At 37.6% G+C, this 13366-nt stretch overlaps 1 protein-coding gene across 13 annotated transcripts in view; it reads left to right on the forward strand.

The window, feature by feature from the left end:
* LOC129733133 (chondroitin sulfate proteoglycan 4) overlaps nucleotides 1-13366 on the forward strand; it is a 54914-nt gene that overhangs the window by 22262 nt on the left and 19286 nt on the right. For all 13 annotated transcript variants that reach the window (XM_055694739.1, XM_055694732.1, XM_055694736.1 and 10 more), the window contains exons 3-7: nucleotides 5843-6039; nucleotides 6107-6337; nucleotides 6409-6810; nucleotides 6865-8123; nucleotides 8182-8341. In XM_055694739.1, the coding sequence (XP_055550714.1) occupies nucleotides 5843-6039; nucleotides 6107-6337; nucleotides 6409-6810; nucleotides 6865-8123; nucleotides 8182-8341 (2249 nt within the window). The remainder of the gene's footprint in view (nucleotides 1-5842; nucleotides 6040-6106; nucleotides 6338-6408; nucleotides 6811-6864; nucleotides 8124-8181; nucleotides 8342-13366) is intronic.

Consider the following 13366-nt stretch of genomic DNA (forward strand, 5'->3'; position numbering starts at 1 on the left):
GGGCTAGCGCTACGATCCTACTGACAATAACTGTCTCTCTAGAACCGGGACCTGAACCTACGAAGATTGGCATGTTAGGCCAACATAGTACCTTAAGACCACCTGGAAAGGCAGCTATAATCTTTAATTTTTTCCAGTTTGAGCGCTAAGACAAAACCTGTATTCACCAGTGTTGTTTACCGTCTGCCAGGGTGAGAATAGGCCACGGGGGTGAGATTGAGCAAAAACGGGAAATGTTTGTATGTGAAATTACTTGAGATTTCTAGAACCTATATACTGCCGGTACCCGCATAACTGTCCCATACTGATTTCGGTCACTTTTGAGTTATCATCGGGAATCGACTTAATTGTTATCATATTTTCTGGGAAAAAATTAAAATTGATACTTTTGTATGGAAAAAACATGGAAAAAATACCAAGTTGATTTTGTCCCATATTGAAAGTACCCGCATTACAGTCCCACTGCTTAGTGGTACAAACTGCAAACATATAATTTTGCTCCAGATTAGTGTATGTCGGATTATTTTGGCATATAGAAGTATGTCATTTAATTAACTAGACTAATGTTGTTTTTCTGTAGTACAATCTGCGTTGCCATTGATACTGCCGGTTGCTGGTTGAATTTATATGTCATGGGACAAAATATGCGAGTACTTTTGAAATGTACCCGCATATTTTGTCCCATTTTGTCTTTTTTTTAAGTTATATAACGTAAAACCAATTCCATCCATGGTTTTTTGTTCTCAACGATAAACTTGTGGTGCCATGAAACTGTTATGGACATTGGTTCTGGATATAAGTGCTAGAAATCCGAAAATTAACGGATAATATTAAATCGCCGTTTTCTCAACATGTTGTTTTTCATTATGGGACAGTTATCCGGGTACCGGCAGTATAGAACTCAATACTATCTGTTACATGACATATTTATTGACAACTTGAAATGGCATATAAAGTATATTAGTGAACTATTTTACCTGAATAATATTTCAAAATAAAAGGTGAAAAACACGCGCAAATAGCGTAATCTAAAATGTGCTGGGGAAATATTATGTATTGAATTTGTCTTGATTCAGAAAACAATGTTTTTCTAAACTATACACTTTTCGAGCTCTTTTGGGGTAAGATTACGCCAAGCTATAATGATCGGCGAAGTGTGTGGAATTCACATCCACGACAAAACTATATCAGTATACACCAAAAAACATGCATGGTTTACATAGGGTATGTTTTCTAACTATAGTCTTATTTGAAATAATGACTAAAGTCTTGAGAACTGTAAGCTAACAACTGTTAGATGGATAATTACAATGACAAAATGTATACACCTATTCTATGTGAACTGATGACTTTCAAAGCGTTGAAGGAAGGTTGTGGGTACGTGTCCAGCGGCTTTGCGATTACCAGTAAAATATACAGTGGTCAATGACAAATAATAATTGAAAAGAAAAGTCTTCTGAGTCTCTATGTCCTAACGTTTTCCCTTTTTAAGAAACCTGGAGACACTACTATGTGTATTAGGGTGGGGAAAAGTGATCGATTTTCCAGATTCAAGTTTTTTTAGTTCCTTTTGGGGCCCCAAACAACCCTAAACTTACCGGAAGTCGATTGGTTTTGTCTCCGCTTGGCGCATTGCATTTCAAATTTGTATGAAAACTTATATGGAAAAATCTATTTTCTTGCATTTACATTTCTAGAGAGCTCAATAATGATTTAATAATGCACTACATTATGTAAAAGTGTAGTAATTTAGATGCCTAACAACTTTGCAAAAGACACTGAAGAGCTAGGATGTCTCTAAGAAGAGCTATAGTTGTTTAAAGTTGAGTATGCCGATTTAAATGCAGAAAATCTTGTTTTCTGCCAACATTACCAATGAACCGGCGCCAGTAGGATTCCCATCTGACTTAAACCGGTACACTGGCAGTGTTGGTAGAAAAAAATGATTTGCAACATAAATTTCGACGTTCTTTCAACAGCTCCAGTATTTTTTTGGGACACCCTAGCTCTTTGATGTCTTCGGGCAAGTTGTTGAGCATAAAAAAAACCTACCATTTGAAGTAATGAAACCTATGGTTTGAGCCACTTTGAGCTCTTTAGAATGGAAAATGCGAAAACGTTGGTTTTTCCATTCAAATTACCATATAAATTTGAAATGCAATGCGCTAAGCGGAGACTAAACCAATCGACTTCCAATAAATTTAAGATTTTTTGGGGCTCCAAATAAAACAAAAAAAAAATTGGTTCTAGATTTCTGCTATCAAGTTTCGTTTTTTCCATATAACGATTCTCCACCCTAATGTGTATAGAGGCTGTTTATGAACCACGTTCTCATAACTGGTCATTCCAGATATCGAATTGATCCAGTCATACATTTTTTTTATAATTCGTATGAAACGTAGTTTCTGGTCGACCCCTTCCAGCTCCTTAATAGTCTACGTTGTTTATGAACGTCCCTTTACTTACTATTTTATAACGTTATTCATGTGAATTATTATTAGAACGGGTGAGATTAGGCCAATGTTCATGTGTTTTTAGCAAAATTATAGTCTATTGCAACTTAGCCATATTTGCTGTAAGTGGTAACAAAACATTCAAGCATGCCTTGACGTATTTTGGATCGAATTAATTGCATTAGGGTAAGGGCACCAATTTTGGCCATAATATGTTATGTATGAGAGATATTCGTCCTTCTACCTTCGAAAAATATGTAATTGAATAATTTCAACGGGGAAATCGGATGAAATCGCCTGTATTCTGCACTAACAATTAGTTTAAATAATTAAATTTTGTTGTATTGTTTATATATTTTCCAATCCAAAAACTTCTCTAGGCTCCTGTTTTGGCCATAGCATTTCTAAATTGGCCACGTGGGTCTCTTGTTGTGGCCAATTCGCGAAAAAGTTGAAGTCACACGAATTTATTTTATATTTTGACTTTATCATTTAGATATATTTTAACAGCAGAAAATCCTCGTTTTTGAACCAACCAAAGGGCCAGTATATATAATAATCAAACTAAATAATGATATTATATTCACACATAGCTAGCAGGGCAAAGTACTCCAAGTTAGAATTTGTTTAAACTTAATAGGATGTTTAATAACACTGACATCACATCATCTATATTAATTTTTCGTCTGTCATTGATCTACATTAAAAAACTTCCGCTCTTCCCTTTTTTACATTGAAACTTTTTTGTATTATTTGCTAACATCAACTTTGGTAACTCAAGTGCCATTTATCATAGTCAAGTTATGGTTGGAAATCCGAAGCGTTAGTTTTGGTAAATACAAATAAAGTTACAGATTTGTAAATAATCTGAACAAACGGAGACTTTCTAATCCCAAACAAGTTTTGTAGTTTCACATATCTCATGCGATTAAAATATCAGCCCGAAAAACTCCATACATTTCATGTTTTGCATAAACAACAATACGTTACCATGGTTTTGTTGACATATGGCCAATGTCAGGATTATGAATCATGGAATTGCATGAATATGTGGCCAAGAATGGATCAATGAACGTTTTTGGAAGCTGTAGGTAATTTTGATATTGCAGAGAAAAATCACACTAAAATGTCTACTTTTTTTTATCCATGTGCTGTAGTAAGGTGTGCCTGATGCTGGTAACAAGATTTGTTATAGAAATGGGCAAATTTAAACAAAGTTATGCTCTAGGAAAAATAGCTTGCAAACTACCTTAACGTTAAACTGTATAGTGAACTGGAGAAAGCATAATTAGTTCCTTTATTAAAACTAAAATACGCATATTTATTTGCTTAAGTTTATAATAGTTTTGTTGAATAGTATCAGCAGGTTCAGTACTAGACTTCGAATTAGGAGTGATCTAAGATACTTTTTCACAATTATAAATTTTATTCTATCATGGCCACAACTGGTGCTAAGGCCAAAACCGGTGCTTCTACCCTACATACATTTAGTATGCGTTACAAGCTAAAGAACAAAAAGCATCATTTTTTGGCACAATCTCACCCCGACAGACGGTACACAAATTTTCACTTTCTATGCAAAATTTTACCAAAACGAGAAAAACCCGAAATTGTTTTGATATCTCTGGTGTTAAACGGTAAATATCAGTAGTACCTGATAAAGTATTGCTAAGCGTTGTTTAATTGACTTGAAGTCATTCGAAAATACTGGCATACAATTGTAGATAATTAGAGTCAAAATTTCACTTTAATTGCTTCAATTGATAATACGTGACCGTTCTTAAAAGGACAGTTGGTTTTAGTTTTTACAATGCTGGGAATTAATCGGATTATGCCTTCTCACCCGTTTTTTGTCGGGAGCAAAACAGTTTGGATGTTCTGTAGAACACCTCCTTGGGTAATCCTGCTGGATAAAAACTTGTTTAATTCCTCGTAATTGCGGATTGCACAACAGATGACGCGGGATGATTATCGTTTAATTATTAGGTCGATGGTATATCGAAAGCGAAGCAGCGTGAAACGGGAAATTTTCATGTTTTCCCATTGCCGCCTCGCTTCCAATATAACACTATTTTAATATGTAATAAAATAATTACTGTACAGTAGGGCTGTTTGTCGTTCGTTTGTAATTGTGAATTAGCTGTTTAAAAAATTGCTTGTTTAATTTGTTGAAACTTGAGGTTGAACTTCTGGTTTGCAAAATATTATTTTAATCCATGTTAAATTTTGGTTTGAATGCCTGCAAAGCATGTACATTTTCACACATGAAAACTTCTTATAATGATAGAAGAAGGAATTCTTTTAATCTCCAAAGTAAAATTTCGTTAAATAAAATCACAAATCGCATGAGATGAATTGCGTTAAAACATGCAAAGTTTATATTTTGCAGGGAATCTCTTAATTGAGATAATTCATATTAAAACCCAAACGTATATTTTGGTTTTGGATATAACATTAAACAATATTTTTTTCACTGCAGAAACTGTGATAATATATATATATATATATATATATATATATATATATATATATATATATATATATATATATATATATATATATATATATATATATATATATATATATATATATATATATATATATATATATTCATTATATTTTTATTAAAATTTAGACTAAAGTTAGAGTTTGCTGGAGTAACAATAAAACATAACCTTCTGCAGTTTTTCGATCTGCTACATACGAAAACATACAAATAACTCAATCGATCCTCTGAAGTAGCGACGATCGGCAGCAGAATAAAAATAAACAAAATATGATGCGAAAGAGCGAAGCAAACACACCAGCAGCGAAATGTGTATAAACAAAAAATCCTCCAGCAACCCAACTGTTGTTACGCTAGAGCAGTTCCACTTCTGGGTTTTGTCTTCCACTACCCGTTTGGTTCTAACGACGGCGAATGATGTGCAGCTCACTTAGGGCGAACAAATTGACTGCTTCTTTTTATAGACCAACGCCATATGTTCTACAACTATTGATGAAGGCAGACTGCCATGTTCGCCGGTTGTAAAACTAATAACCTCTAAAAATATACTTTCACTCTCCATTGATCATATCGGTTCAATCGACTTTCCCGTTTGGCACACCCGTGGGGGAATTAAGAGCATAACGGATGGTTTTCGTCAAGTCCCAAAGTTGGTCACACTGGAGGAGTAGTAGCATGTTATGTATACATTGATCGGAATGATGTTTTGATTTTAAAAAGCCCTTTTCGTAATGGCGCCACACGTGATCACAAACACCGAATCATCCATCAGCAGACGTCACTGATTCGGTCGATGAAAGCATTCCAACTATTTATTCAATGCTAGCGCCGTGAAACAAAAACTAATTCGTTCTTCCCTCTGGTCTTGTCGATTCTTTTGCAGTATCGTTTTACGGCGCTAGTCATATAGCAATGCCATTGCAGGAAGCTAAAATATCCACAAACATTCGGTTGCGGTTCCGATCGCGACAAGACAACGCCCTTATTCTGTTGACGGCCGGTCGGACGGACTATTCGCTGCTATCCATCGACAGCGGACGGATTCGGTTTAGCTTCAAGATAGATGAGTATCACACTGATGTAAGTACGATTGACTCATCATTGCCTGTTGCGAGCTGTAACGCCATTTATCATCTCTCGCACCTAGTTATGGTCCCCGGTAACGCTCAAGTTCAACGATCTTCAATGGCACGATATTTCCATTTCCCGGTATGCGGCCAACTTGACCATGCAGATCGATGAGTATTTCGCTACCAAAACGCTACCCGCCAATGTGTCGGAACTGAATGTCCACTTTGGGGTTTTTATCGGTGGTGTCGGTGAATACTCGGCCGAGTATTTGGAATCGTCTGAAAATTTCAGAGGATGTATTGCGGATGTAAGTATGTTTCGCGGTGATGTATCAGGCTTGCCTGTGAATCGAATTTCTCACTTTCTACGCATACGCAGATCTTCTACAACAACATTAACATCTTCAAACGAGCCAGAGAAAGAACCGGTCACGTGACGAACGAACGAGTCTCGTGGATCTGTGCGCCAGAGTTCGATGCCGATGCCCGTACAGCGATCAGTTTTCTGGACGATGAAAGCTACACTAGCATACGAAAGCCGACTTCCCGATCGGGTGATCGGTGGAGCATGGAATTTCGAACGAACGAACCGTTTGGACTGTTGTTGAGTAACATTCCTACCAACGCTCGATATGATTTTATGGCGCTGGAAATTGTGGAAAGTCAAGTCCGGCTACTGGTCGGTAAAGGATCGAACGCCGTAGAATTGATTCCTGATCGTAACGTGTCCGATGGCAAGTGGCACAATGTATCCGTAACGTACAGTCCGACGTTGGTCGATGTGAGTATACTTTTTCTCTTGGTAGAGATTTAATAACTATTTGATCAATTTTAGATAACCGTAGACGAGGTTGCAAACAGTGCTCCGTTTGCTAATGGAAGTAGTCCAACGATCGAACTGGACGAAGAGTTTTTTATCGGTGGTTTTGACTATCAGAGGAAACGAAGAGCACTTAATAAGGGGGCTCTCGCAACCGATTCAAGCCTTAAGGGATGCATCAGGAATATCTATCTTGATAATCATTTAGTGGGCTTCCCAAATTTCAAGGTCACTCACGGAGTTACCGTCGATTGCGTCTGGAGGTATCCGTGTATTGAAAATAAACCATGTATTCCTTCCGGCCATTGTCACCATCAGGGAATCAACGATTTCATTTGCTACTGTGATCAAGCGTATTGCATTAAAGCAGACTATTCGAATAGTTTCAAGATATTCTCGCGATCGGATTTGGTAATCGAAAAAGAACTTATGTTGATCAACCCAATTGAGGTCGTAGAAGGAGGAATTACCTTCTTGTCACCCAAATACATCGCGATCCTGTTTGATTATTCAAAAGTAGGCATTCAAGAAGCGGGTATCATTTTCCACATTATTCAACCACCCAAGCATGGGAAAGTTACAATCCAATCCTTCGGAACTGAAGGCAACTCGTCTGCAACGCAAATGAAATTTTTCTCCCACATTGATTTGGCCACCGATAAGGTTAAGTACTTCCACAACGGGGCGGAACAATCGAACGATCATATGATGATCGACATGCAGCTGGTGTCGGCTACTCGAAACACTTTACCATCCTACCTGGAAGGAAAACATCGGTTTGTGCTGCATGTGAATGTAACTCCCGTGAATGACGCCCCGATACTGAGGCTGCCACCGAACAAACTACTTCGGGTAACCCAAGGTATTCCGAAAATTCTCGGTCCAGACTTTCTGCAGGCAGAGGACCCGGATAGTCCTCCTGATTCGTTGATCTACACCATCTTGATGAGCCCCTCCTCGGAAGCTCAATTCGGCCGTGTTGAGCTCAACGGTAGAGCAGTCGCAACATTTTCTCAGTCGGACGTGAATGCCGGTATAATTACGTATGTGATAAATACTCGCGGTTCAGAGGATGCGTCTTTTGAGCTGAATATACAGGTTTCCGATGGTATGGAAACAAGCCCCGCCAGTACGGTGAGAGTGTCCGTGCTGCCGTTGCAGCTGCGTATGGTCAACAATACAGGGTTGGTGCTGATCCACAAATCATCGGCCTTGATCACACCCCATAACCTGTCGTTTGTTCCGAACTCGGAAGAAGAGAATGTTGATATGAGGTAACGAAAGATAAATTGAGTTAGTGTTGTGTTTTTAACGAATAAATTATTTTTTTAGGTTCGATATTGTACAAGCGCCAGCTTATGGAAGCCTTCAGAAGTTACGCTCGGTAGACTCTTCTTGGATATCGGTGGATTCGTTCACCAGTAGTCAAATTTTGCTTGGACAAATCCGATATTTGCACTCGTCTGATTTGCCGGTGCATGATGAATTCAAGGTATGATGATTATTGAATACTCTTTCTTTTAATAGATTTTTGAAAATCGTGTTATAAGGTGTTTACGGACACTTTTTTGAACACAATTCCCCAATTCGCTATTAAAATAAAACATGAGACGTCATCATGCTAAACGTCACAAAGTCGTTGGATCGATAATTATTATATATATTATTATTAATATATACTGTTAACCAAAGTATCATACCGATATCATCAAACAGGAATGAATAAACTATGCCAATGAAAATGGGGTTCGTTTCAAACAGCACAAAATTTCGTTCAAAATCATTACAAATTGTCATATAACAGTTCCTGAAACACACCAAAATAACAATCTGTATTACGATCTTATATATTATCAGAACGATTCGAACTGTCTTGCATACACGATTATATTTTACCAACAGCTCGAGGCTTAGTATTAGACTAATGAGAGACGTTGTAATATTCCCGCTTTCAACATGTACCTAATCATTTTTATTGCGTACCTGTCGAATCGTAAAGTATCCAATCTATTTTTTACGTTTGACGAGTGTTTAATGAGTAACTTTGTTTTAACATATGTCTGCTGCAATTTGTGTAAAATTTATCGTGAAGTGAAGTTTTTCCTGGAATGGCACGCTTTGATGCGGCTACAAGTAAATGTGAGGCTTCTCCTTTACTGCCTGTGATCGCATAATTGTAACATTCGACATTTTATGGATTTTGCGCTTTTTATTGGGAAATGCTCAAGATAGTATGTACTTTTCAAATCTGAAAAAATATGCTTATGTTTGTTTGAAAAAAATTGTAAAAAATACCAAATTGTTTTGTCACATAGCGTAAATAACCGCATAATTGTCACACTACTTAACCTTCTCAACTAATTTGTCATAAGAGCTTCCATCCAAATCCACATCTGCATCCTTTGGAACTCGGAAGTGATTCTGGTCCGGAAACCAACCACCGGTGATCCGTTTCTGATGTTTAGCTCATGCTTGTTGAATACAAGAAAAACTTCATTTCCACTGTGATAAATTCCAAAAGTAGCTTGAAAGTAACGGCATAAAAGTATCATTGCAAAAATTTCCACCAATTTGACTTCAAAAGTAGTGTTCAACGTTTACATAGTGTAAAGTAGTGCTTTCTTCGTGATACTAAGTTTAGTTGAACTGTCTATTTGCAAAAATATATTGGGAACAATGCATTTAAGGTCAAAATATAAAAGTGTCATTTGCTCGAACAACCAATTTCGCAAATGTTACAATTATGCGGTTATGGGCAGTTTAAGTGATACAACAGGAATTACCAGTACCTACCTAATAGGTATGATATTCTTTCATCCATAAGTGACAAATTGATATTTTTCATTCTGAGTATTACGCACTGGGAAATGCCCCAGGCCTCCCGATTCGAGGGACCCCCTTAGACGAGGTGATTACTTTTTTTTGCTCGTCACCTTCCAGCGGAGTGAAGGCGTAGCACAATTTTTCGACGAAATTTGTTGAACAAAAAGGGCCCCACGAAAAAATTTTCCCCGGGCCCCCCAACGCCCAAACCCGGCCTTGTACACCAGTGGTTGTCCACGGATATTCTTCAGCATAATCATAATAGATAAATTATCCATATGGCCATCTGAGTACCATTACACTTTTCTCGAAATTGCTGACATAATAAATTATCGCACGAAGCGGCCTAACCTCACTTTTTTGACACTTTCGAGCAAAACATCGAATTTGCTGTTATTCTTACTAATATTGTGACCTATTCCGTAAGCCTTCAGTAGACCATACTGACGAGAAACTGTTTATTGTCTTGATATAAGTTGGAATTTGGGATATATCAACCTATTGTGGCCTCTTAGCTATAGTGGATCACCCACCAGATTAACTTAATTTATAGAAAAACTCGGGGGATTTTCAGAAAACTTTCAACGGGAAACATCTTGTTCATTCAATCTGAACCAGAATCACAAGAAACATTTAGGGTAAATTAACCTATAGTGGACCCTTTCCTATAGTGTACCAGCCGCCAGATTTACTCATGCTCAGAGGGTTTTTAAGAAAACTTCCATCGGGAAACATCTTACCCAGTCAATCTGCATCACAAGCATTTATAAATTCCGATTTATACAAAACCAACTATATCGCACGCTAGCCTGTGGGGCTAATGGCGGTCTCGATCAACTAGAGCTAACCGATCGACATCGCTAACCACCGACCCACGGAAACCACATGAATTCCGATTTATGTGAAGATGAATTTATGTAATCTGACAGGTGGTCCACTATAGGTTAATAAAGTAAGGGGGCCCACTATAGGTTAATTTACTCTATTTGGTAAAATAACCCATGGTGGATCATTCGTCAAATTAGTTCAATTTCTCTTAGCATTCCCTAAATTTCAATTTAGGGTTAATTACCTTTCAGTTTCAGAAATCCCTCGAGGTTTTCAGAAAACTTCCATCGGGAAACACCTTTCCAGCCAATCTGCATCACAAACATTTATAGGGTAAATTAACCTACAGTGAACACCTTCCTAATAGTGGACTGCTTATTAGACTAACTCAATGTCTCTTAACATAAGTCGGGATTGTATAAATGTTTCTAATGATTTTGATACAGATTGGTTGGATAATATGTTTTTAGATGAAAGTTTTCAGAAAATCCCTCGAGTTTTACCATAAATAAAGTTAATCTGACGAGTGGTTCACTGTAGGAAAGGGGTCTACTATTGTTCAATTAACCCAAAATCCCGATTTATGTTAAGAAAAATGGAGTTAACTGAACGGTTATTAACATAAAGAGGTTAATTTACCCAATGTTATAGTGGACCCCTTTCCTGTTGTGGACCACCCGCCAGAATAACTCAAATTATGCGAAAACTCGAGGGATTTTCAAAAAACTTCGGGATACATTTTATCCCGTCAATCAGTATCAGAATCACGAGAAACATTTAAAAATTCGATTTAGGCTGTTAAGGGAAAGGGGTCCTCTATAATCTAATTTACCCATATCAAGAGAATAAGCAATTTTTCGTTAGGAAGGTCCAATGAAGGAAGTGGTCCATCCAAGGTAGTTCTACCCTACATATGTACCCAAAATACCAGTCCACCTCACTTTCCTTTTCTACACCATCTTTCGATATCCACTTTTTTTGGCTGAAAATTTTCGACAAATCAATATTTATTTTTAGTTCTTTTCTCTGCCATTCGCAAAACAAATTGCTCAAACTGAAGCACTTTGTACACATACAATTTGTTGTATGTTGTATCACAAAGTGTTGTTCAAGTTCTCCCTCTCATAAAGTGTTTTTCATTTGGTGATGTCTTTCATACTCACTTCGTTTTCGCTCTCACTCTATGCGCCTGTTGGTTGTCAAATGTGTACCTAGGTATCACTCTCGTGTTGAAGTGACAAAAAATTAAATGCAAAAAGTGAGCAAATTACAGCCCTGGCAATATGGCAGTACAATGTATGCTTTGTGGTGACTCTTCTCACATAAAAGACAGTTCTGTAAAAGAGACCGCTAATAGTTGCAACTGAATGACATGGTGGGGCTAAGTGATCAATTTTCCAGAACCAAAATTCTTTGGTTCCTTTTGGAGCCCCAAACAGGTTTTCCATGCAAATCTTTACACAAAATTGCAATGCAATGCGCCGCGCGAAGACAAACTCCATCAACTTCCGATAAATTTAGGATTGTTTGGGGCCCCAAATAGAACAATAAAACTTAGTTCTGGCTTTGTGCTATCATGTTTTATTTTTTTCACATAACGACGCCCCACTCTATAAATAAGTTGAATTGTTGAAGAAATAAATAGAAATTGGGGAGGTAAACACAAACTTAATTTGATTGTCCTGTTTAGCAAAAAGTATTGCATCTAAGCAACAAAACTATTCAAAACAGCCTGTTATCAATACTAATTATGTGGGCTATAAAAAGACTCTTAATATTGTTCAGGCACTATCAGCATTTCTTGTAGCTAGTGTGTAAGTAATCTTTAAACTCAGATAACATCAAATTGAAGATAATCAATCCTATTTATCACCAGGCTGTGCATATGCTCGTATCTTGTTAGGTTATATCCCAAATTCAAAAAGCAACAAGCCTTTCGTGTTTGCTGTCGATTTCTTAAACTGGAACGCTCGCTCTTTAAAAAAGAAAAAAAATGTTTTTTCTAACTTTTTAACAGTCCATGACGGGTATGTTGTACTTGTGTGACAGAAATGCTTCTGAAGCGAAATAATGAACTCAAAGGGAACTCAAATCATATTGATCATAGATTTGAAGAATTGATGTTGCTGGTATTGGAGTTGCAATAGATATCCACCGTCAAATAAAACATCATATTTTGGCTCATGTCCCCGTGGTTCTGTGGTAAGCGATGTCGGTCTGCTAGCTCTCCCACACACGGTTGTGTGATGTCGGGTTCGATTCTCGATCAGGTTGAGGATCTTTCCGAGCTGGAAATTTTCTCGACTCAGCACTTGGGTACTGTGTATCGTTGTACTTATCCTACAACATGTCAAAAGTGCCAAAAACAATATCGATAACGAGTTCTCTCAACTAATCTAGTTGATCGGGACCGCTATTAGCCCTCCAGGCTAGCGTGCGATATTGTTGTTGTATTGTATTTTGCCTCATATTAAAACGAAATTTATTGAACGTTTGGAACTTAAAGTACAAAAATATATTGGCATTTTCTTTGTATCCACTCTTACTTCAGCAGCTTGCTCTGGTGGCTCGTGCCGTATCAAGAATATTCCTCCACTCTTCTCGGTCCATGGCTACTCGTTGCCAATTTCCTAGAAGCCTCGACATTCGTAGAATCACTTCAACCTCGCCAACCAACCCAGCATTTTGGGTCCCTCTGTTTATGGTGCCAGTAAAGACTTCGAAGAGAACCGATTTTACCGCATAGTAATCCGGCATCTTCGCAACATGTCCGGCCCATCGCAGCCTCCCGACCTTCGTCAGGTGCACAATGGTAATGATTCATACTCCTGCGCCAATCTCAGCTTTCGGTTTGTACTCCAAATAT

The sequence above is a fragment of the Wyeomyia smithii genome, chromosome 3, assembly GCF_029784165.1.
Source record: "Wyeomyia smithii strain HCP4-BCI-WySm-NY-G18 chromosome 3, ASM2978416v1, whole genome shotgun sequence".
In the NCBI taxonomy this organism is placed as follows: domain Eukaryota; kingdom Metazoa; phylum Arthropoda; class Insecta; order Diptera; family Culicidae; genus Wyeomyia; species Wyeomyia smithii.